Source organism: Chanodichthys erythropterus, chromosome 10 (genome assembly GCF_024489055.1).
Source record: "Chanodichthys erythropterus isolate Z2021 chromosome 10, ASM2448905v1, whole genome shotgun sequence".
NCBI classification, from domain to species: Eukaryota; Metazoa; Chordata; class Actinopteri; order Cypriniformes; family Xenocyprididae; genus Chanodichthys; species Chanodichthys erythropterus.
The window spans coordinates 12,986,093-13,012,612 of NC_090230.1; the positions used below are offsets into that span (position 1 = coordinate 12,986,093).

At 38.2% G+C, this 26,520-nt stretch overlaps 2 protein-coding genes across 4 annotated transcripts in view; both read left to right on the top strand.

The window, feature by feature from the left end:
• The window catches only part of rabgap1l (RAB GTPase activating protein 1-like), a 112,072-nt gene that overhangs the window by 19,503 nt on the left and 66,049 nt on the right, over nt 1-26,520 (top strand). For both annotated transcript variants that reach the window (XM_067396080.1, XM_067396082.1), the window contains exons 10-13: nt 696-862; nt 2,414-2,540; nt 12,303-12,396; nt 12,534-12,684. In XM_067396080.1, coding sequence (XP_067252181.1) covers nt 696-862; nt 2,414-2,540; nt 12,303-12,396; nt 12,534-12,684 — 539 coding nt within the window. The remainder of the gene's footprint in view (nt 1-695; nt 863-2,413; nt 2,541-12,302; nt 12,397-12,533; nt 12,685-26,520) is intronic.
• On the top strand, nt 20,491-26,162 carry gpr52 (G protein-coupled receptor 52). Of its 2 annotated transcripts, XM_067398649.1 has the most exons (2): nt 20,491-20,522; nt 24,318-26,162. In XM_067398649.1, exons 1-2 carry the CDS (start codon nt 20,491-20,493, stop codon nt 25,381-25,383), a joined length of 1,098 nt encoding a protein of 365 aa, XP_067254750.1. In that variant the 3' UTR covers nt 25,384-26,162. The 2 variants fall into 2 exon arrangements, with proteins under 2 accessions (XP_067254750.1, XP_067254749.1); XM_067398648.1 differs by lacking the exon at nt 20,491-20,522 and having other exon boundaries at nt 22,655-26,162.

Below are 26,520 nucleotides of genomic sequence, written 5' to 3' on the forward strand. Positions count from 1 at the left end.
ACCTCAGTTTTAATAACGTATAATTCAGCAACCTGAATGAACTGAGTTTCTCATTTCAAGTCTACACTTTATTACACTCTCAGTAAAATATTTCACGGACCTCGTCATGGTTTTGTGTCTGTTTGTAAGTCTCAATCGGGACCCACCACAGATCTTCTATTATTTACCTTCCCATCATTCTCACCGCCACCTTTTCTGACCTGACTCTATCGTAATTGGAATCTATTTTCAGCCATTCTCTTGTAAATCTGTTAACTATTGTCGTTCTTGTTTCCTGTTAATCGATATAATAAAACCCCTTAGTGTGAAACAGGCTGGTTTTCATTCATAATTTGTGATTTGTTTCTCTCAGCAGTCTGGTTTGTTTCATAATTATAGGGCTCACCTGAGAGAGAATAGCAGTATCCAGAATGCTACATCTTACCACACTTGCATGGAGATGTATATCAAGTTTTAGAAAATGTTACTTTTATCTAATTCAACTCTTAGTTTCAGTGTAAATGAGATGAAACATGCATGAAACTTTTACACTTCCTTGAGAAGAATATGCATAGGGGAAATGAAGTGGGCGGGCATTGGTTTTATGTTTAATTTGATTGGATGATGAAAAGTGGGTTTGTGATGCTACTGGTTAATATTTTCCCCACCTACATCGAGGCACTTTTGTCTTAAACTCTGAACTTTTTCCCCTCCAGATAAACAGGTATACATGACGGTGGCGGTGGACCTGGTGGTGACCGAGGTTGTTGAACCTGTTCGGTTCCTCATGGAGGCGCTAGTGCGGATCTATCCGGCTAATGAGAGGTTCTGGTATTTCAGCAGGAAGGCCTTCTCTGAAACTTTTAACCTCAAGCTCAAACAGGTACACTCCTGAGTTCTGAACCCCTCAACTCAAGTACTTTACACATAAATATTTGGATGACTTAATTTTACATTAAGTTTTACACTTAATTTTGGCATTTACTTTCCCTTTTGAGTCCCATAAGTTTAAAAGAAATAAGTTAATAGAACTCAAAACAGTTAACTTAAAATAAATCAGTTCTGTGAACATGAAAGAAAAAGAAAGTGCTAAATACTCATAAAAGTTGATCTGATGGAACTTTTTTTTGTTAAAGTTTTAATGTTAAAGTTTGTCCTACTCAAACCAATTAATTTTCATTTAATTTCAATTCATTTCATTTCACCAATTAATATATTTAATTAATTATAATAAAATAAATAAGAATAAGAAATATATTAAGCTGGGTTCAGAGAACGCGTTTAAAAAATTTTTTTATACCTTTTTATTTCATCAATTATTTTATTTCATTAAACATGATCACCTTTAATAGTTATGAAAATAATGTGACGGTGGCAAAAATCTTTTAGTTATTAGGATTTCAAAATAAAATTTGTCATATTTGTTTCCAGGTCAAATTTCAATTCCCAATCTTGACAGGCTTTGTAAGATTCACCCATTTCTTGCGAAGCCTGTGAACCGCCTATGAATAGTTATAGACTGCGATATAGCAGTTGCACAGATTGGAGAACAAACCTTGAGAAAGGAAGTGAGCTTTTGTGAAGGGTGAATAGGAGCAGTAACTCCTGGAAGCTGTGAAGCGGCAAATGGAGGCTTTGTATAATTCGTAGCTTAATAAGAGGCCCGGCGCTCATTATCATGCTCAAGTAATTAGAGCTTGCAGCCTGCATCTCTGCCTGATTGCCTCCGTAGCTATCTTATCGCAGAGAGAAAGAATGCCTGGGCTGTAGTTAAAAGCTAATTAAAAGATAATATTATGGCGTTAGCGATAGACCCAGCCCATTTTCCACGTTATTTTATTATTCCGTATTTGTTTACGCTGCTCATTAGGTGCAAGGAATTACCGTGTAATTATTCTGGCTGTAAACATCATTCTTTGCCTGTAGTACAGTTCCACTTTGCATTTAAAAATGGAAACGATGGTTTACATAAGAGCCACATGGCGCGAGGGAAGCAGTGTCAATAGAAATGTTTGTAAGAGTGACTTGAAGCGGAGTAGTATGGGTGTAATCTCGGCAAACCTCTTTTTCTATCGCCACTTGTTTTAATTTCCTCCCGCGTGTGTAATTATGTATTTGTCGTTTCCCCTGAAGCAGTAGTGAAGGTGAAGCTAACTTTGAATGCTTTGAAGCATTTGAAGAACTTTGAAGAATTTTTATGGTGCTTTTTTGTCTTTTAGTCCCTTATTTATTTTCATTCCTTTTGTGTCATACTGGTTAGGAACAACATGAGGTTCATTTTGGTGTTCTCTCTGGGTTTTTGTTTTATTATTATTTATTAATTTTTTTATTTCATATTTTTTGTTAGATACTGATGGTGATGCACTTGCAAAGTATTTGTAATGCATCTCTATGGCTTTGACACGCAGTATGTGTTTGCTCTATATGTTTGTAGGGCACTGTGAAGGGCAGCCAGGGAGATGCCATGTATGAAGTGGTCAGCCTGCAGAAACATACAGAATGTGCGGCTGGAACACGTGGCCGCCTGCAGTCTCCCACGGAGGAAGAGGAACCAGAGGAAGGTAATGTCACCGTCTAGTTTATCAGAGTGCTTTTCTGTGTTTTATGTTTGTTGCCATTTTGAGGCCTCCATCTTAAGGTGAACTCCTTTAAAGCAACTCTACACTTTTGTATTCTACTGAAGTCCACTTACAATGTTAGTCATTTAACTTTATTGGACCATTTTTCACACTATCTCTGACTTTAAAGTCACCATGAAATCAAAATAGACAATTCTTAGTTTTTTTACTGAATGTTTGCGGTGCTTATTATAAATTATTTATCTGTGCACCTTTTTTTTTTTTTTTTTTTTTTTTTTTTATTCATATACCTCGTAATCTTTAATCAAAATGTAAACCTCCCTATTAGGGCTGTCACGATATCAGATTTTTCACACCACATTTATCGTAGTAATGATATATCGCGATATCTATAGAAACCGTCGGGGAAAAAAAAAAGTTATCAGTCAGATTCATCTTTATTTTGTGTTTTGCTTTCTTTTTTGGCTTTAACAGCACAACTAATACCTTCATCTGTTAACTTGCGTCCCCATTTGGAACCCAAATCCATGAAATGGTTGTCTGGCTATCACCAGACCAAGCTCAATTTAAAATTGAACATTGGTCTGGGGAGTCTGTATGTATTTTCTACTGCTCAAGAGGTGTGATCATCGAGCATTATTCACGCAATTGGATAGTCCTTCAACCAATCAGATCAACGATCCGGGTGACGTACTTTGCAGAGCAATGCGAAAACTTCAGACAGGTTTAGTTTGTTTTGGTTTGTAGCATTGATCAGCGGTTTGCAGAAGCAGCAATGGCATCGAGCAATTTTTGCAGGTTGTGCAAAAAAAAAAAAGTACACCCACTTGAGCGATTTGTTTGCTAAACTAAAGAAGTCATTCAGCATCGTCGAGAGGTTAAAAGGAATTGGATTGACGGTCTTGCTTGCCGTTGCTTCTCTATCATCATCGTGTTATACCCGCCAATAGCGAGCAAGGTGGATAAGCCAGTCTGTGATTGGTTCCCGCAAAAGTGTAACAGAAGCAATGAACGTACGGGTTTCCAGACTGAGTTGCCGGGCGAAATCAAATCGCCGGCAGATCAGGCTGGCTTTACCCAGTCTAAAGAAATGGCATACCCAAATTAAAATACATAGTTCATTAAGACTTTGTATTTCAAACATTTGAAAGAAAACATTTGGCAGGTTGTTTTCATATTGTCAGAATTAATTAAAGGGTTAGTTCATTAAAAAATTAAAATTTTGTCATTAATTACTCTCCCTCATGTGGTTCTACACCCTTAAGACCTTTATTCATCTTAAAAACACAAATTAAGATACTTTTGATGAAATCCGATGACTCAGTAAGGGCCTCTATTGCCAGCATGATAATTAACACTTTCAAATGCCCAGAAAGCTACTAAAAGCATATTTAAAACAGTTCATATGACTACAGTGGTTCAACCTTAATGCTATGAAGTGACACGAATACTTTTTGTGCACCCAAAAAAAAAACAGAATAACGACTTTTCAACAATATCTAGTGATGGATGATTTCAAAACACTGCTTCATGAAGCTTTACAAATCTTTTGTTTCAGTGGTTTGGATCGCGTATAAAACTGCCAAAGTCACGTGAACTATTCAAATTTCAAAACACTTATGACGTAACGAAGCCTTGTTTACTGAAATCACATGACTTTGGCCTCCAAACCACTGATTTGAAACAAAAGATTCGTAAAGCTTCAAAGCAGTGTTATAAAATCAATAGATATTGTTGAAAAGTCATTATTTTGTTGTTGTTTTTGGCGCACAAAGTATTCTCGTCACTTTATAATGTAAAGGTTGAACCACTGTAGTCACTGTTTTAAATATGTTTTTAGTACCTTTCTTGGCACTGAAAGTGTATATTAACTTGCTGGCAATAGAGGCCTCATTGAGCTATCGGATTTCATCAAAAATACCTTAATTTGTGTTCTGAAGATGAACGAAGGTCTGTACCTTTAAGACTTCTATATTTAAGCTCTGTTGTTGCATAACAGTATAAAATGCAACAAATAACATGTAAATACTGTGATATATACTTGCCCCACCTACCCCCATGTAGTCTCACAAATACAGGGGAAAATGACCAACTCTGAGCTTATTCAGATGGCTTTTCAGAGCGAGAGAGCGTGAACTTATGTATGTACATGCGGACGTAAAAAGAACAGATTGCCTTGGCAGCAAAGCTTTAGCAGGGCCATTTGTTATGCTGTTTTTTTTTTTTTATTTAAATGTCAATGCTGCTAAAACATCAAGTGAGATGAGATCATCCGTCCAGATTTTTCCCCTCAAAATTTTAACATGATCAACATTCGTTCCCCTTACGTTTTCCTGCCTGCGGTTTGGCAGCACGAATCCATCGCAAGCTTTAATTTAGTCTCGGCCCGTAGCTCTAGGTGAAGTGTATCAGCCGTCTGTCTTTTTCGCCAAGCGGATACGGCCTGTGTTTTTGACAGGGTGCCACAAGCCGGAGATGTGAAACCCTGGCGGCTTTCAAGTGGTTATCAGCGCCCATTTCAGAAGAATGGATTCCAATTTGGTTAAGTGGTATTGGCTCTCTGTCTCTGTGTGTCATCTGACCACCTGGAACTGGCCATGTTTTCTTTTTTCTTCTGTTGTCTTGGGTTCTGCTCAATTGTTTTTTTCATACAACATGGAATAATGATTACATGGGTTTTAGTAGCATGTTAAATATCACTTAAAGGACTATTCTGAGTTATTTACTACCTAATATCCATGAACAGTTTGATAGTTGCATATTTTAAATGTTTATTTGCGGTGCTGTCTGCTTGCTAGGTGTCTTAATATTCCTAGAACATTTTTAGCTTTTTTGCTTGTATAGGTAAAGTTGAAGGTTGCCAAATTTGGAGGTTGTTTGTATTTTAGAAAGCATAAATACAGGGACTACATATGTTGGCAAAACAGAGCTGGAATAAAATGCGAGTATGTCTTGTTATGGATAGATTTCCATAGGCTAAGCAAATACTTTTTCCACGTGGTCAGATCTCATATTTGATAACATTAAGGATGTAGATCTAACTTGAACTGTTGTAACTCATAAATCATTTGAAAAATGTATGAGTATATGAACATTTAAAGAGAACATATGTATCCACAAAATCGATTTTGTCAATTTTTGTCATTATTTTCAAAGTTAACTAGCTGAAAAGTTGCTAACGACTAGCTGACTAATCGACCTTAAAGGGATAATTTACCCAAAAAGAAAACTTTGTCATCATTTACTCACCCTCAATTGTTGAGTTTCTTTTGTTAAACACAAAATAAGATTTTTTGAAGAATGTTGGTAACCAGACAGTTGACGGCAGCCACTGACTTCCATAGTAGGAAAAAAAAATACTATGGAAGTCAATGGCTACCATCAACTGTTGACAGAATGTTATATTATTAATTATTTTTTTTTTTTTTACATTTTATGATCAATATGTTCAAGTGCAAAACTCTATGCCACGATGCTCAAGCATTCTGGGTGGTTCCCAAGGTGGTTTATTAAAATCCATAATCCAAAGGATGAGCAATATTGATAAAAATTTACTGATAATTCGTTTTTATTCAGCCTTTCTCATTGAATATCATCTTTTGGTTTGTGCGATTTATTCTGGGCTGTACAAAAAAAGTCATTGTTGTTTTTGGAAGTGTTCACCCTCGCCAGCTTTCTCTACCATTTTTGAGCTCATTTGGGGAGCCAGATGGAAAAGCAGATTCATCCGCCCACATCTGCTACCGAACCGCTATGTCACCTTGCGACAGAGGGCCTGCTCAAGGCTGGTCTGTCTTTCTCTCCCTTTCGCTCTCTCTCTCTCTCTCTCTCTCTCTCTCTCTCCCTATCTCTGTCTCTCTCTTCTTGCAACGTTGCCAAGATACTTGAGCAGTAAATGTAAAAAGAAGCCCTTTTAAAGCATTTCAAAAGAAACCACTGTGTTCCAGACCTCACATTGGGGATTGTAAAACGTACGGCATTTGAGATTCTCGCTGGAGGTCATGAACATTGTAAATGGGCTCAAGAAGCAGTGCCTTGTGAGTCCTCAGTTCGGTGACCCATAAATTCATCCCCACTTTTAGGAGTAGAAGCATTTTTGTTCTTTATTTGAAGATCATTACAATAAAACTGGCTGCTTCTTGCCATAATTACCATATGTTTAATCACAGTATTGCCAGTGTTTTTGGTCTTGCGTAGTTGTCACCACCAGACGCATTCCCTCACTTTTCTCTCCAAACATCTTTACGGGCAGCCATTTTGTGGACACAGACCTTGAGATATGGGCAGAGAGTCTGCTGGTCGGCTCTTAATGACCTTTGCAGACATTAAGTCCAAGACATTTTCTTTATCACCTCAAGGCGTGACAGTAATCTTGGCACTCCGTGGCCCTGACTAATGCAGGTGCGTACAGCGTATAACTCACCTCGGTCTTCTGGATGCTGCAAGGACGATTCTATAATTTCGTCTGAACACTGTTTCATAGGAGTTGTGCAGCATCCGAACATGCCCGAATGGTGTCATTCGAAGTGCTGCCGTGTAAGGATTTGAAGGAGTGATGTTTGCCTACAATGCACATATCTTGTACCTTGAGACTGAGGGCGTAGACTCTCACCTAAGGGTCACGACTTGAGCTTAAAATGAGTTCTGTGTGCACCACTTAACTGAAAGTAGACTTCCCATGTCCTTGTTTTGTTCCTGCACGTGGACCGTTTGTGTGATGTACTTTAAGACTGCATCTGAAATCACATATTTCCCTACTATATAGTAGGTGAAACGGTTTGTGAAAAGAGTAGTATGTCCGAATTCAGTGCACATAAGAGTAGCAAAAAGTACAGATAAAGTACATAAAACAATGCAAGCAAGAAAGCAAACTGTTATCAAGGCCAAAGGAGGCCATACAAAATAAAAAAGAATTTTTTTTGTTATTGTGTGAATAAAGATTTTAGTTGTTTCAGTAGGTTTTTTTTTTTTTTGCCTAATAAAGACAATATATATTTTTTAGTTTTAAACAAGTTTTTGTGTTTTCTCTTTATTATGACAGGTGGTCTAATATATTTTTAAGCACTGTATGTCTGGATTACATTCATACTTCACACATTCACACTATATATAGTAGAACATATTTTTTTTTTTTTTAACTGTCACAATGTAATTATTCCAAATAAGTACCTACTCAGAGAGTATGTGATTTTTGGATATACTGTAGCCTTTGTAATAAGTACAATCTGCTGATTCCGTCCAGACAATGATTTTAGCTCTTGAAAGAAAGGTCCACTTGTGTGCACATGCTGAAAGGCTTGGTGCACAAGACAGAAAATTAAGTATACCTGAGCATTTAGTTCTTAATAATGATTGGTTACATTTAAATATCTCTCTTAAAGCATGGCGGCAGAATGCCCACCATGTAGCCATGATTGAGCCAGTGTTATTTCGCCAGTTTGTTTTTTATTTTTAAGGTGCGGTTACATTTACCAAGAGTATTGTGAATTCTTTATGCTTTAGTTCACTGTCTATGATTTACTTACACATTTTGACTAGCACGTGACTGTTCAAGTTCTTATGCATTTGCAATATTATAACGCAGTATTATGTGGTCTACAGATCTTATTAATCTTATATGGATAGGTTGCGTTTCAGTGAGTTCATTAACCCTCAGGTAAAGCCTCATATCAAATCATTCCACAACTAAGACCCGATTATATGAAACAGTCATATTCTTTTTATTTTAACAAAATAAGAGGGATCATCCAAAATGCATGTTATTTTTTTACTTAGTACTGTCCTGAATAAGATATTTTACATAAAAGATGTTTGCATGTAGTCCACAAGACAAAAAAATAGCTGAATTTATGAAAAAATTACCCTGCTCAAATAGTTTATGTACCCTTGATTCTTAATACTGTGTGTTGTTACCTGGATGATCTACGACTTTTTTGTTTTGTGATGGTTGTTCATGAGTCCCTTGCTTGTGCTGAGCAGTTAAACTGCCCACTTTTCTTCAGAGAAATCCTCCTCACTGAAGACAATTGAGGGACTTTAACACAACTATTAAAATGCATTAAGAGCCGGAAAACTTTTGAGTCATTCTGAGTCATGTGGGCCACACAATCATTCCCATGGGCCTACGGAATATGTAAATGTACTATAATTCGTTCTTTATATATTTACGTATTATCAGCCGGCCCACATTGTCCAGCTGCCCACCTGGAAAACTCCTGGTGCTCCAGATGGCCAGTCTGCCCCTGGATATGTCTTAACTGAACATAAACAGTTGGGAAATAGTCGCATGTGTATCAGTATATTGGATCCGTGCAATCGGTCTTGAAGTGACAGCAGCCTAATATTCCTGCTACCATCTGTGTTGTTAATGTTAATCAAACTAGAAAAGACAAAGAGAAAATTAGTTCACCCAAAAATGAAAATAATGTCATTTATTACTCACCCTCATGTTGTTCCACACCCGTAAGACCTTCGTTAATCTGCGGAACACAAATTAAGATATTTTTGTTGAAATCCGATGGCTCCGTGAGGCCTCCATAGCCAGCAATGACATTTCCTCTCTCAAGATCCATTAATGTACTAAAAACATATTTAAATCAGTTCATGTGAGTTCAGTGGTTCAATATTATTAGGGGCCAAGCACCGAAGGTGCTTAGGCACCTATTGTTATTGTTGGCGTTCCGTACGCTTATTATTATTCTTCCGCTTCTTCTTCCGCTCTTGAAGTCTATGGCAGCCCATAGAACCGCTTGCGGGAAAGTTGTGAAATTTGGCACACAGTTAGAGGACAGTCTGACCTTTGTCCATAGCAAATTTGGAGTCTCTAACTCAATCCCTCTAGCGCCATCAGCTGTCCAAAGTTGCACTTATGTTTATGTTAATAACTTTTGAACCATAAGGGCTAGAAACAAAATTCTTTTTTCCTCTGATTCCTTGGGTCAAGACGAATCGATTGCACCATATGACGTCATTTTCCGTCATGAAAATTTTTCCGCCATTTTGAATTTTCTGAAAAACGTACTTTTTCGAACTCCTCCTAGGCCGTTACTCCAATTTTCACGAAAATTGAACCAGATCATCTTCAGACCATGCCGACAAAATGTTATGGAATTCAAGTTGATTTCTCAAACCGTTTTCGAAAAACACGCAAACGAATTGTACGTAGTGCTTGCGAAAATAGACATAAGGCTGTATCTCCGCAACGCTTTATCGTATTCAGACCAAACTTGGTAACTGTCATCACAAGCATGACCTGAGGCAACATGCAGCGTTTCGGCGCAGCGCCACCTAGTGGTGCGGAGATATGAAAAATGGCTATTTTTACTTATAACTTCTGATGGGTTTGGCCAAAAATCATGAATTTGGTCTCGTTGGATTCGGGGAATCATGCCGAGTCGAATGATATCCAATTTTCCCATATTGGACATTTTGGCCGTCGGCCATTTTAAATTTGGTGCTAAAATGCTGTATTTTACGAACGCATTAGCGTATCGTTATGAAACTCGGTATGGGTCATCAGCACAATGCCCTGAAGGAGCATACCAAGTTTAGGACCAGCGCCACCTTGTGGTCAAAAGTTATAACAAAATTGACAAAAATGCTAATAACTTTTGATAATATCTACCGATTGTAATGAAACTGGTCTCAATAGATTCCTTGGGTCATGCTGAGAACATAGATATCAAATTTGCCATATTCAGCTGAACTTCCTGTCCGCCATATTGTTTTTCTTTAAAAACCTACTTTTTCAAACTCCTCCTAGACCTTTGCTCCGATTTTCACCAAAATTGAACCGTATCATCTTCAGACCATGCCGACAAAAAGTTATGGATTTCAAGTTGATAAGTCAAACCGTTTTCGTATACCGGAGCAAAGAATTTGAGAGATGATGCAAAAATTACTCTTGAAGCTGTATCTCTACAATGCTTTGACATATTCAGACCAAACTTGGTACGTGTCATCACAAGCATGACCTGAGGCATCATACAGTGTTTCGGCGCAGCGCCACCTACTGGAGTGGAGATATGAAAAATGGCTATTTTTGCTTATAACTTCTGATGGGTTTGACCAAAATTCATTAATTTGGTATGGGTCATCAGGACAATGCCCTGAAGCAGCCTGAGAAGTTTCGGACCAGCGCCACCTCGTGCTCAAAAGTTATAACAAACTTGACAAAAATGCTAATAACTTTTTTTTCTAATTGCTCACTGCTGCTGTTGGTCTGATGCTCACGGCCATGTTGGCTGGCTTCTTGTGCCGTTTTTGTGCTTGGCCCCGTAATTGCTGCTTGCAGCTATATTTATTATTATTATTATAAAGTGACGAGAATATTTTTGGTGTGCCAAAAAAACAAAATAGTGTTAATAATGTTAATAATATAGTGTTGGCCGATTTCAAAACACTGCTTCAGGAAGCTTCGGAGTGTTATGAATCAGTGTGTCGAATCATGATTCGGATCATGTGTCAAACCGCCAAACTGCTGAAATCACGTGACTTTGGTGCTCCGAACCGCTGATTCGAAACTCTGACACCACTGTACTCACATGAACTGATTTTAATCTGTTTTTAGTACATTAATGAATCTTGAGAGAGGAAATGTCATTGCTGGCTATGGAGGCCTCACGGAGCCATCGGATTTCAACAAAAATATCTTAATTTGTGTTCTGAAGATGAACGAAGGTCTTACGGTGTGGAACAGCATGAGGCGGATAATAAATTACATTATTTTCATTTTTGGGTCAACTAACCCTTTAATCCTATTAAATCTACCAATGAGTGATTTTCTCTTTTTTGGGTGAACTAACCCTTTAATCTATATTTAATTTATACAGTAAATACTATGCCGTGTTATTTTACATTTGATTACTTTCTGTTGATAAAGTAAAATGTTTTTGATACCTTTGATAAATGATACTTTTTTCATAGGTTCATTTTTATACTTAAAATACAGTGTTGTTGTTAAGAATAGTATTATTTATTTCTGTGATTGTTATCTATCATATCGGCCAATACTGCTTCCAGTGATTGGTAATCTGTGATCATTCCCGAAAATCTTGACCGGAGCACCCATTAAAGGGTTAGTTCACCCAAAAATTAAAATTATGTCATTAATGACTCTTTCCACACCAGTAAGACCTTTGTTAATCTTCGGAACACAGTTTAAGATATTTTAGATTTAGTCCAAAAGCTTTCTGTCCCTCCATTGAAAATGTATGTACGGTAGACTGTCCATGTCCAGAAAGGTAATAAAAACAACATCACAGTAGTCCAAGAAGCTCCTACACAGAAGCAACCGCTGTCACAAGCAGCGTCACTGCTGAGTCGTGAACGCGGATTGACAACAGACCCGGAAGAGAAGAAATGCTGAATAAAGTCGTAGTTTTTGTTATTTTTGGACCAAAATGTATTTTGGATGCTTTAACAAATTCTAACTAACCCTCTGATGTCACATAGACTACTTTGATGATGTTTTTATTACCTTTCTGGACATGGACAGTATACCGTACATACATTTTTTCAATGGAAGGACAGAAAGCTTTTGGGACAATTTTCATTTTTGGGTGAACTATCCATTTAAGCGTGTTGTTAATATCTTGTGTTTTTTTTTTTTTTTTTTTTTTTTTTTTTATATTTTTGTCTACAGTATGTTTAAATTAAAATGTCACACATTTTTCATCTCGTTATATATTAATTATTGGCAAAACAAATGGTAACAAATATTTGTCTTTGTCCCCCGCTGTACAGATAGCGACAGTGAGATCTATAGTGGGACAGGAGACGTGTCAAAGGACTGTCCTGAGATGATTCTGGAATCCTGGGGAGGGATCCTCAAGAGATGGTGAGACTTTTAGCTCGACTTGAGACATTTAAGTATGTGGTATGGCCAGATTTGGAGCGCACAGTCCATATTGAACATAACTGCAGAAAAAAAACTCTGTTGTGCTGCAATGACACCGTCTGTCTTCCACCTGTCAGGCAAGGAAACCTGTTGGCGCGACCAAAGGGTCTGTCTGCTCTGGTGAAGCCTGGGATCCCGGAGGCCTTACGAGCTGAAGTATGGCAGCTCCTGTCTGGCTGCCACAACGATCAGGCTTTGTTAGAGCAATACCGCATCCTCATCACCAAGGTAAGAGTTGACAACCGTTACAGCTGTTTTTTGTTTTCAAAAAGTCCAATTTTATCCAACTAGCATGAACATGTTCCTCAATGCAGGCGCAAATCCACATTTTTAATGTCTTTTTATTTTTTGTTCATTGCTATTTTAGTAAATTTAGCTAATGCTCAACAGCAAGGTGAACCATGGGAGGTTGTACAGATCGGTTGGCTTTGAAGTGAAATTTAAAATTGCTTTGGACCCGCTTTGGTCCATCAAAGTGCTTTTGATAAGGAAAGGCAGTGGTCTGAAGAGCAGAAGAGCTGCGTTTTTCAAGGGTAAAATTGATGATCTTTACTTACTAGTTTCCATTTTGTCAGCAGGATGAGCCTTTGTAGTATAGCTGGCTGTTTATTTACAAAACATATTTTCTACCCATATTGATGCTTCCCTCAGATGTTCGTTTAACCCTGTGAACTCATGGAAACGGAGCTGGTGAAATGTTTTAGCGGTGCTAAGAGCACATCTAATTGCTTTTTCCAAAAGCAATGTCACAGCAAATTCAAGCGATTACAGCACAACTACAGGTCTAAGACAGCTGATTATCTGGGATAGTACTGTTCCCTTTTTGCAAGCTACAGCTTTTTTTACATGTTTGAAAAGCTATTTCTTTCATGTTGTTCTTGCGGTCAGACTGGTTCTCATGCCAAGCGTGGTCAGTGACTGGAACATTCCCACACTGAACCAACAACTGTAGACTCAGTTGGAAACGTGGCTAAGAGTTTGATTGTGGTATTCAGCCATTTTTGTTAGATTATTTTTTATTCATTCATATTTTATATGATAATGAAAATTAGTAAAATAGTCACCATGAAATCAAAGTTGACAATTCTTTTTTTTTTTTTTTTTTTTTTTTTATTTGTCTGCACATCATTATTTTGTTTTAATTCATGTGCCCTTGTAACCTTTACTCAAAATAACTTCACCTCCCTCTTGCAGCGACATCTCTTCCCTGAAGTCCCATCTAGGGTTGTGTATCATTTGAATTTTAACAATTCCAATTCTGCTTATTGATTCCGATTCTTGGCAATTCCTAATTTTGATTCCAATAAGGTAAAAAAAATAAAACTTAGATATCATTCCCATTTATTCTAAATCTTATTGCAAAACATTTAATTGTAGCTGAATACCATGAATAAAAATCAAAAGGCAAAAGAACACTTACAAAACAAACTTTTGCCTATGGTTCAAAAATACCATAGCAAAAACAAGTAGCCTAACTAATATAAATTTTAAGCACTATTAAAGATGAGTAAACACTCAGTAATTAACGAAAGAATAAACAAATTAGCAATCACACAAATAAATACAACTGAACAAAGATACGATTGAAATAAACAGTGTTTTAAGATTTTCAGGTATTCAGGTACATAAACTATAATGAAATGTAAAATAACACTGCACTTTATAAATAAAATATACTTTAAAAATATAGTTACAAAAGTTATTCAGTCAAAAACAGAGAGTGAATTTTCTGTCTTTTGTTGTTTGATTAACATTATTATAGAGGTGGCAGCAGGAATATTAGGCTGCTGTCGCTTTAAAAGCTGAACGGATCCAATATACTGTAGTGCGTTTTCTGTTTACATTCACTTAAGACATAACCAACTGTGTTTACGAGGATATTTTGACATATTTTTGTGTGTATTTGTCTGTTCAAGTGCAAAACAACACGAAAGAGAACTCCGTTCAGTATCGCGCATTATTCAGTGTGAGATGTGGCTTTCTGTACGCATGTTTTGCATGTGTGTGCAGCCCTTAAAACAATGTGCAGGTCTTCTTGCACTTGAAGGGTTTAAAATCACGTAAAATAACTTTTTCTGTATGCGACACGCTTTGGATGTGTGTGCAGCAGAGAAAACGGAAAACATTGCGCAGGTCTTCTTGTGCTTAAATGGTTTTATAGAATTTTTTTTTTTTTTAATACTAGTGGGTGCAGGACACTATAGTTCATTTATGTAACTGAGGATAGCAAAATAAAGTAAATTGTGACATATTATACCCAAAAATTATTTAATACAGTGGACTACCAGTAAAATTGTTAAAAATTTGGAACCAAAAATCATTCAGACACTTTGACCTGACCATGTTTTGCTTAAGTGTTATCTGACATAATTAAGATTATTTTTTTCTGACACAGTTTAACTCTGAAATCTTGTCATATTTTACTAACATTTTTTTAATAGTAATTCACTATAGTGAATAAACTATAATAATGAATGAAATGTTCAAGGTGTCAAGGTGTCTGATACACACACAAACACATACAAACAAATGATAAAATTGTGGTGTGCCTTGTGGTAAATTTATCAGCAAATAAAGTCATTGTCTGAAGCCCAAGCAGGTCATTTTGCATCCAGCAGCTAGAGCAGTTTTTACTTTCAAGCCTTGGGTTTCCTATGGTTTGTTTCTAAATTGACTAAAATGAATGTCAAAAGACTAAATGACTTTGGAGCAGTGTAATGATGGTGACCAGAGGTCAGCTGGAGGTAAGGATACTCCAGAACATCCCTGCATGCCCTCATTCTGACCTGCCACTATCAATTTACTGTTTGGTCAGTGGTAGAAGACCCCCAACCCCCCCAGCCATAACCCCCAATGCTCACCATGGCTTTTCACATGCAGCACTGCATAGAAACCCCCATGGCTTTGAGTTTTATTTTAATACTGCATTAACAACAACATTGTAGAGAGATGCTCCTTTGTATGCAGATGGGTATATTTTTTGGTTAACTTGGGTTTTTCTTTATGTGCAAGCCAATAATCATTGCTTTAGAAGCAACTCCTGAAATACAGCGCTATAATCAATGCCAGGCAATGAGAATGATGGTGAACGGGCACCATAAAATACCTCAGCAGTGCAAGAGAGTGTCGAATGGTGTGTGGGTGAAGTCAAAGAATGAATGAAAAAACAGAAATGGAAGGGAGAGAGGAAAGATTTTGCCAGGTAGCATAAATCCTACAGTTTCTCCCATCTGGCTTTTAACAATACACTGTACTGCCTTGAGTGTTATGGGGCATGGAGAGTATAATTTATTCATTAAATTTTTCATTAAATTTAATTTTGTGTATTCTTCACTGCAGGTCATGTCAATATAACAGTTGTGGTGCTATTTCTGTCTATATGCTTTTGGTGGCTTTCCCCAGCAAATATATGTGATTTAATTGCATTTGTAAATGATCAATTGCAAATTTTAAAAAGTTGAAATTAATTAATTTAGAAATTCAGTTCTGTTTTTTTTTTTTTGTTTTTTTTTTTAATTGATTCACAACCATTTGAGGGAGTTTGGAGTTCATTGTTTGGTGTTTCACATCTGTTGGATTCGTTTATCTTGTCTAATGCTTTTTTCTTTCTCATCAAAAACATGATCCTCTTCTTTCCAACCTGTCTGTAATGGTGTCTGACCATATGTTGTTTTAACACTCTCTTGAGTGTGCATTGTCCTTGCTGTGGATCAATGAAAATGCAACCCGTGTGGTGTTTCCAAGAGCGTGAAACTGACATTTTCACAACCTTTACTTCTCTGATGCATGAGGGATCTATAAAAGGTGCTATTCTCTTGAGTCAGGGCTTAAAAAGAACTTAAAAAAATGCTGGAATCTTACTTTTTTTTAATTTTTTATTTACAGACAAGAAAATAACATTTTGATGACATTATAAAAAAAAAACCTCTTCCATTTAAAGTAGGCTTCATTTTCTTTTATGCAAAAATATGCATTTTTCTTAATGAATCTACAATCTATAATATTGATTTAAAGCTGCAGTAGGTAACTTTTGTAAAAATGTATTTTTTACATATTTGTTAAACCTGTCATTATGTCCTGACAGTAGAATATGAGACAGATAATCTGTGAAAAAATCAAGCTCCTCTGGCTCCTCCCAGTGGTCCTATTGCCATTTGCAGAAATACACCGCTCCCGGTAATAACCAACCAATCAGAGTCAGGAGGAGTGTCTTAGCAGTGTCAATCAAGCTCATGTGCGTGCTGATCACACTCCTGTCATGCACAGCGCCAGCGCGTACAGGCGTCAAATTCAAGATTACCGGTGTGCCGCAGCTTTGCTTATGGCGGGCAAACAATCCAGTTTCGTACGTATAATACCCCATTAAGTGCGTATCATATGCACGCGAAAAACTCATTTTGGCGTATATATTCTACGAGATTACAAACTCATACTATTGATAGGCATTTTCATGTGATCGGGCTCTATTATGTCATGATATGCAGTTTTAAGATTTTTTCAGGCGAGAATGTGCAGGTTTAAAGCTCAAATTTGTGCTTAATTGAAAAAGATAGCGCCTTTCTGAAAATATGATCTGACGTTGTCGGAGTTTTGAGATCCAGGCAGTCACCGGACTCTCAGCGCTCATGTACCCAGCCAAGAGCAGCCTTACCTCGGCTAATCCTTCTGACGTTTGCCGCTGGCTCCGTTTTGGCTGAGGGCAACGTGACGTTTCATAAATGTATATATGGCTATTTAACTTTTGTATCATATCTATTATTGTTCTATTATTGAACATTAAAACTGACATTTAACAAAAAGAGAAGGTTGTGTTTTATGTTAAAGCCAATTTCATTTCATTACAGTGAAGATAATCAGAGTATGTACAAATAGTATTACATTTAATATTTTTGAAATGTAAACGAAAAGAGGCAGGGTTGTTTAATATTTTGTCTTGTTATAAATATAAGCAGACATTGCAGATAATTAATCACTCGTTGCCTGAAGCTATTATGTTTTTGTTTGTTTCTTTAAATAAAACGAAAAGAGGCAGAGTGGTTTAATACAAATTTTGTTTTATTCTTGGCTAAAATATACATACAGAGATAACCGGAGAAGCCAGTGCGAGCTGAGTGACGTTATCAAGTACGCTGCTGTTCCATTTGCATAATCACCGGACTTGTGTTCTCACGTCCACGGGAGTTCGTTCGAACTTGCCAAGGACGCGAGTCCGAACTTAGTGAACTTGGTTTTGAGAAACGCCTACTGTGAAAACTCTAGCCGCATAACATACAGATAAAATGTCACGCACTGTGGAAAGCAACTATTGAAACTAATTTAACACTAATTCACTGGTTTGTCATGTTGCTGAAATAATGTACTAGCAAACCTTATTTAGCATTACATATCGATAGAATAATTACTTGCATACTGTAACGTTAGTTACCGTTATATTATCTTATTAGCTATTTATTACTTATAGAAATAGTGCATATATGTCATATAGTTACATTACATGTATTGCAAAATACTTAATGTTTTGAGGACCAAGTTTGTAGTCAAAGTATGGGCAGGCCATAGTCAATGTAAATCATATTGTTGATGTTTCGTCCGTATCAGTGAATGTGCCACAACTGTTTATCCGCCGTCATCGGTCCTGCTTGCTTACTAGCCTGCGCGTTCACGGCAGGCTCCGTTGTGATGGGGGAGGAGCTGTGGAGGGAGGGCTGTAGCGCAGCAGAGAGCAAGGGGGAGTGACCTGTGAGTTGTGCTTGTTCAAATTTTCAGGCTAAGTCGACGTTTTCTAAAAACTTCCTACTGCAGCTTTAAGTGTTTTACTTATTTAATCACAAATTGAAGATGCGTGTGAAAGCACAATGGTAAGTCATTGTACTCAGCTGAGGCACATGGATCCATAGGCTGAAGTAAATTGTTTGATTACAAGATTGTAACGGAGCATGTAACATCTCGACTGTCTCATGCCAAGAAGGATTCTTTTAGCCACTTAGACAAATCGCTGGGCTGCGTCCAGCATTTTGTATTAAAATAAATTTTTCAACAAGCCTCGGTTGTACCACCCTCTATTTCAAATGGCTCATGGGATTGATTATGTAGTCTTCACAAGCCTCCTTAAGTAGATTACAGTCTTTATGGTGCATGTCATGAAATCTTTGATAGAGTATCATTTCAATGCAAAATTTTGTGCATATTTTGGAATTGTAAGAATAGTTTCGTTTTTGTTTGTGCGGTTGGTTTTGTGAAGTATTGTCTGATTTAAAAAAATCCCATAGAGCTACGTTAAATGAAACGCCTCGGGGAGGTCGTGTTTTCTTCTTCGGAAAATGGAAAAATGTAGCTTTATGATATCCTATCACAATGATAAAGGAGCGTTCACATTTACTGTTGGTTAACACAAAATCCAGTCAATTCAGTAGGAATCCAAGTGATCAAGAGTTTCACTCAAGTGTGAAAAAGTTCCTCATGCAGATTTTTTTCAAGTTGGTCATGCGAATTCACCGCACTGAATAACAAAATGCTGCTTGGTTTGAAAGTGACTTCTGTGTTAGCTATGCTTCATACATCGCTATGCTATGGACAATCAACATCGAAATTTCGCTAATATGACTGCACGTTATTTTTAATCACAAGCTATCTTTGTGATTTAAAAAAAAAAAATCACATAGCTACATTTTTACATTTTCCAAAAAAAAAAAAAATGTGCATGTTCATTCAATGCAAGTCTATGGGATTATAATTCTTTACAGTGCACCAAATTTTTTTCAGAGTACTCAATGGTTGGTCTTTGGACCAGTAAGTGAGCTGCTGTTTTACCAATATATGAGATGTTTGAGACTTGCCCACAATGCCATCCCAGTGTCCTCCGACCAGCTGCCCCTCCCTCACAATAGACCTCTGTTCCTAGCACAGCCCGACATGTATCTTAATGCAGTCAACATCTAGTGACTGTGCTGCCATTCACTCTGGACTATAAGGCTTCTATTAGCAGCCTCATCGTATGCCTGTTCCACCTCCCTGAGAATCAATAACTTTAATCATTTCATTCTCGCAACGACACGCCAGTCGCCAATGAGAAAGCATTTTGGATTTGTTTTTACACATGCGTTGCTTTATGGTGCTGTAATGTTGGTATAGATTTTGGCCCTATCTGCACTGTAGCATAGATGGGGTCGGCCCCCCTGATAGCGTGTGGTATCAGACCGTGTCGGCTCACTGCTGACACAGATATGACAGTTTGTATTACTGAGAGACACACTTCATGCACTCATGTCCTCTGGTCATGTGTGCAAAGGTTTGAATCACTGCTACACGCATGCCTCCGGACTGATTGCAAGTTGTTTGAGCAAAATTTTTAAGATAATCTTTTGAATGCGACCATGATATGATTATGAGGCGTAAGTGAACTTTTCGTGTCAGGTTTGTGGTGATATTTTTCTTGATGTAGTTCTGTCTACACATCTTTAGCAAAAATCGCTATTGACAAGAAGAAGAAGAGATTGAAATCATACAGAAGAGAAGTCCGTCAGTTGAGTTAGTGGCAAAACATTTTACAGTGCTTGAGTATTGTTGTCTTTCAATGCATATAATAATTCCTACTCAGAAAGTAGAACTGAAATGACATTCATTACAAGATGGTTAGTTAAAACATTTCAAATACACCTGCAGAATATTTTTTCTAGTCATGTATTTCGCCATTGAGAATTTCTTAAAAATAGTGTGTAAAAGTCTCGTCACACCCCTATTATTTACATACTATTATATTGTGTTTTGAATTAGCTTTTATTTTTATATTTTCGTTTTTCATATTAAAGTACACATGAAATCAAAATTTACCTTATTTATTTTGTTAGTTCAAATTGCTAGGTTTGTGGTGAACATTTCATCCGTGCAAGTCAATCCACACAAAAAATTCGTAATATTTAATCAAAATCTGAAAATGCTCCTCCCCTCTGCAATGGTGCCCCTTCTCTGATAACGTTAGTTTGACAGCTTGGGTTGAAAACGCTTAAACCACTCCCCTGCAACGGTTAGTCTGCTATGAGCGAGAGATGGAGAGGAAGAGTGCTGAAGTAAAACTCTGCCCTCTATTCAATATTCCATTTCAATTGGAAATACGTCACAACACTGGAGAAAAGTCGTTTGCAACTTCCGGTTCATGCGGATTTTAGTTTTAGTAATTTTGTTATGTGCCTTTGTCATTTTTAATTAGCTTTATTTTTATTTCATTGTTAATTTTGGAAATTTTAGTATTTAAACTTGAACCTATTTTATTTCTGTTAGTTACCATGACAGTGTTTACAATTTAAGTCTTAGTTTTTCATATAATATTTATATTTATTTTTATTACATCTTTATTTTCATTAACAGAAATTAAGATTGTTTCAGTTAATAACAACACTGTAAAATTGGACTATTATATTATTGGTGAAAAGTTTTATTCTCCACATGCGGTCTTGGTTATTTCAGAAAAAATGGACGAATTTTCAGAGAAATCTTTCATAATTTGAAAAACTTGGAATAACATTCACTTATTAATTGTGGACACTAAGACCAGATGCATTAATTAAAATTAAATGATGATGTACATTGGGTCCAGTTTGATTTCATGTTGTCTTTGAAAGCAGTGGATTTAGCAAAGCCCTGAATTTGCCAAATCAAGTCCAGCTGTCATATTGACCTGTACTTGTACAGCCAGTGCAGTGATGAGAGCCAGAGTGCCCTGCCTGTCCCTGTACAGTCAGAGTCACTTGGATCAAAAGCTCAGGCACCGACAGATGAAGAGGATTATGGTCATTGTTTTCTCCAGCCCTTTTCTTTTCCTTTGTGATGAATCATTTATACAGGCCCCTAGCTGCCACTTTTGTTCAGTAGTATCTTGTTCCACAAGTTATGGATCATGGTATTTATCAATTTCGCCAATGTATGCCAGTGTTTCCTGCAGAATTCTGTTTTTTACTTTGCCCTAAAAACATGCTAAATAATAACCAGTACTATTTTTGCACCAATTTTAGTCATTTTTGTAATCAGTAATTTAGGTCTCATGAATATGGAACTAGGGCTGCACGATTAATCGCATGAGATTGTCATGCGTGTCTCATCAGTAAAGCCGGTTCTGTGATTAGCGGTAAATGTCCATCACCTGCTTTCAAATGGAGCGGCACTTAATATACAGAGCCATAGTTCGCAGACAAGCTACGCAATATCGTGTTCATAATCGAAGGCGATTCATCTGCGATTATGAACGCGATATTGCGTAGCTTGTCTGCAAACTACAGCTCTGTATATTAAGTGCCGCTCCATTTGAAAGCAGGTGATGGACATTTACCGCTAATCACCGAACCGGCTTTACTGATGAGACACGCATGACAATCGCATGCGATTAATCGTGCAGCCCTATATGGAACCCTGTTTCCGCTTTGTCTGGCATCAGCCGAGCAACTCCCATTGAGATGAATTGGGATGCTAAAGGATAGCTTTCTCTGGGAATTATAGACCTCATTGGGTGCAGTCGGTAAGGACAAAGTTGCATATGTGTTGTCTATTTAGTTTCTTTTTTCCAGGCACCATTTTTTTTCTAAACACATTCAGTTCAGGACTGCAAGCTCACAACTCTGCTAAAATATGAAATTGTTTTGCCACGGGGCTTGAACATTTAGCAGCAGTGCAGCTGTGCAGGAAACATTGGCTGTCATTCTCGTAATCCCTTTGTATTTTATGAGCTCCTCTTGTTGTAATTATGTCTAGCAAACTTGTCAGTAAATCTGCTGAAGATCTGCATTTGTGATTGTGTTAGAGTAGACTCGGCGATGATATCCTTCCAGGGGAATGAAATCCCCCCTCCCGGAGTCTCTTAATTTGTTCCTGTTTGTTGCACCATGTCAGCTGCTGTGAGGGAGGGTCCTGGCTAACTGAAATGCCTGGTAACTGTAACCAAGGGGCAGGCATTGCTGCGCTTGGGCACTGGTCTGTGTAAGTGATTTGAAGCAGGAAGGGAAACGAGAATGAGGGATAATAAAACGGAGCTGTAGGAGACAACAGGGAGAGATGGAAATCTTTGATTATTTTTGAATGGGGAAACATCTTCAGGGTGTGCAGGAAGAAGGGGATAATGAGAAAAGAGGGAGAACATTGGAAAGAAGGAAGGAGAGAGAGAGAGAGAGTGCAGCGTGCTGTGAGGTGTTGTGTGAGAAAGAAGACCTCAGGTGCCGCCAAAAGGGGAGGGAGGAGAGTTGGAGAGATAGTGAGAGGGGAAGGGAAGCGAATGTGATCGAGAGGCACAGTGGAAGAGAGAGCGAGACTGTGAAGGGGAGAGGAAACTGTGAGCCACTCAGCATCTCTAAGCACCAGCAGTGAGGGGCTGCTCGCTTTTCCTCGGCTCATTTCTGCTTTGCCACACGGTTTGGATTAGATCTGTTCAAAGTCTTACTGTTCACACCTTTTTAACTGCCTCAATTTTGAATTCTTAATTTCAAAGTGCGTTTTGCACTCTGCATTCTCGACGGGAACTGCTGTCAACCTGCTTTGCCTCACAGGTCGCAGAGAGCTGACAAGGACAGTAGCGATACGCAGATCTTTTACTTTTGTTAACAGACTGAGTATTTCAGAGGAGACTTTCTTACGGAATGTGTCACAGGGACGTTGGTGAAGAGACGACGAAGTCTACCTCAGAAAGAAAGAAGCTGGGCATGTACAACTAATCAGATGCAGAGACTGGCATGCCATGTGATGTACAAAGCTTTGGACAGAACAGTTGATGGAAACTGAGAACATGTGGAATGCAGACAGGATGCCCAGAGCATGCTGTCCTGATACTATCTGAGGAGACATCTTCATGTAAGCAGCTATCTCTTTCAGAAAACACAGGTCTCTCCTTTTTTTTACGTGCCCTGCTTTTATCCGATATGCATTGTAAAGTTCATGAAAAGTAAATGGATTGGGAGAAAAGAAGACCAAAGCCATTGCTGCGGCCCCCTCAGAACCTGGTCTTGAAATTTTGATTAGTTCCGTTTTGCCTCAGACTCCTGTAGGCTATGTGCAGCGCTCTGTGCAGTGATAGCTCTGGCAACTCTCATATGCTGTCCTGTGTTTGTCTAGAGTGTCTGTCTGTGTTTTCATTCGGACTATAGAAACCCAACGGGGGTTGATTCAGTGGCCAAGAGGTCCCCATTCCAGAAGGAAAACATGGTGCATATTATTGTTCTGTGACAAGCTAATATGATTGGATTTTTTGAGTCATTTTGCAATGCTTGAAATTCAAGTTTTTTGGGACTCAGGAGTAGGTATGACCAAGAACTTTTTTTGATATTGTTTTTGTTACCTTTATTTTATAAGATGCTTAATCCTCCTTATATTGTCTTCACTGGTCACAGGAAACCGTTTGATCTTCGTGTCCTTATCCAAAAACCCCTTCTCCTATCCTGCACATTTTACTATTGAGAGGACAACTTAAGGAATTGGTTGACTTCATTGCGGATGCTGTGGACAATTTTGACATCTGGCCTTCATCACAGATATGCAAACCTTTTGTTCCTGTATCCTGCAGTATTAGTTTGTGGAGGAAATATCTCTGTCTGATAATTACTGAACTGCTCCTAAGCATGACTGATTTCAGAAGAGCGCTGGGCATCTTTTTTTCTTCTCCTTACGGACTGTATTGATTTTCGCCAATGCTCATTTCATTGAGATCCAGCCATGTGAAAGACCGAGGTAAAGGGGAAAAGACAGAAGATTGAGTGCTGGAAGAGATTACTGAGAAGGCACAGACACAGGATCACGTTACAGGCCATCTCTGCTGCATTTAGGACAAGGTCCGGGACAATGAACCGGTCAGGGCTGATCGAACCAGTCCCCACTGCGAACGGCAGCCTTAGCAGTCACTTTAGCGTGTCTCTAAACCACTCCTGCCCCCTAAGCTGGGCACAGAACAAAGCCGTGGAGGCTTGCGTCTTAGAGACTGCGGTCATCGTGTTGCTGACAGTACTCATCATCGCCGGGAATTTGACAGTAATCTTTGTGTTTCATTGTGCACCGTTGTTACACCACTACACCACTAGCTACTTCATCCAAACTATGGCTTATGCGGATCTGTTGGTGGGGCTAAGTTGCCTGGTTCCCACCCTTTCACTACTCCATTACCCAGCTGGTGTCCAAGAGCCAATCACCTGTCAGGTGTTCAGCTACGTCATCTCTGTGCTCAAGAGTGTTTCAATGGCTTGTTTGGCTTGCATTAGCGTGGACCGATATCTGGCTATTACCAAACCTCTCTCCTACAACCAACTGGTAACACCCTGCCGTCTTCGTTGCTGCATCATACTCATATGGATCTACTCTTGCGTAGTGTTTCTCCCTTCTTTTTTTGGCTGGGGTAAGCCGGGGTACCATGGGGATATCTTTGAATGGTGCGCCCATTCTTGGCCAACATCTGCACTCTTCACTGGCTTTGTTGTTTGCCTGCTGTACGCCCCTGCGGCCCTAGTGGTCTGTTTTACCTACTTCCACATCTTTCGCATCTGTCAGCAGCACAACCGAGAGATCAGTGAGCGACGAGCACGCTTTCCCAGCCAGGAGATGGAAACTGCTGAAGGCGGCAACCACGCAGGTCATGGGCCAGATCGGCGGTATGCCATGGTGCTTTTTCGCATCACCAGTGTCTTCTACATGCTGTGGCTCCCCTACATTTTCTATTTCCTTCTGGAGAGCTCCCATGTGCTGGACAGCCCTGCCCTCTCCTTTGTGACCACCTGGTTAGCAATTAGCAACAGCTTCTGCAACTGCGTCATTTATAGCCTGTCCAACAGTGTATTCCGGCTGGGGATGCGTAGACTCTCGCAGACGCTCTGCTCCTCCTGCTCTTTCAGCCCCTGCACTCATGATGACAAGGACTTTGGAGAGCCAAAGCCGAGGAAGAGAGCCAACTCCTGCTCCATCTGAAGATCTGCAGAGGGTTACTTGGATCAGTCTTACGCTGCTAAATGTTGTTGCAAAGGATCTGACCCAGATTTTAAAGCAAATTATAACTTGAACTGAAATTATACAGTGATTGAAGAAACTATCCACAGTGAGGATGAAGTTGTCTAGTAGTCATGTGATCTACATTTCTTCTAAATAATAAGATGACACCTGCCTTGGTCCTGTAAATACCACTGAACGGTCACAGGCCACAGCCTATTTGACAACCTAGAGATAAGCAGTTTAGAGCATTTGTGAGGAGAAATATCAAAAAGACAAAGCCATGGGGTGGGTTCAAAGCTCTTGCTTGTGCTAGCTCTTTCTAAATATCGAGCACACTTGCTATTTTTGGCCCATTTACCCATGTTGCTGGTTTGGTTGTTTTGATATTTGAATTAGTTTTGTCTAGCAGCTGAAACTATAAAAAACAGTTGCTTTTCAAAAGATTGAGAGCTTAAAGACCTTGTTAACTAGTTAATTTTAGCCAAGGTCTTCTCCTAGTGGCTTTTTATGGTACAGTGTGTTTTGAATCTTAAATAAACACAGGCAAATCATGTCAAAAGCGATGTAGCAAAGGACAAACAGCTTGGTCTGTCTTTATTTTTTCAAACTCTTCTTTCTAGATCTGATCTTTTTGTAGGAAATCTTGAAATACCACATGCGCACAATATCAACAAATGCCTGGAATAGTTGTGGACTGTAGTTTAGATCCCCAGTGGTGTAAAGCCTTAGCTGTTTGTAATTAGACCTATTTGCCTGCAGTGACCCTTTGAGAAACATGCAACACAGCATGTTTTATTTTTTAATTTATATTTTTGCCAAATCAGCTTTAACTTAACTTGACGTTCACATTACCTTCAGCTGAGATTTTTTCACTCACTTTAATGTGTGAATGTCCAAAACTTATTTTCTTTGTATAAAGTCTAAATTAATTAATCTTTCATTAAATATTTTCAGTTGCATTTTTAGTTTTATTTCAAATAGGTCTGTTAAATGAATTACTTATTTTTTTAAGTGTTTTGGGTTTTAAATGAGTGATGTTAGAATTTAATTGATTTCATATTCAAATACATGTACATTTTACAGCTTTTTTTATTTTATTTTTTTATTTTTTATGTT

What these genes read in the sequence shown, in the direction of transcription:
- gpr52 (XM_067398648.1), top strand. Translation starts at nt 24,271, where the DNA reads ATGAACCGGTCAGGGCTGATCGAACCAGTCCCCACTGCGAACGGCAGC.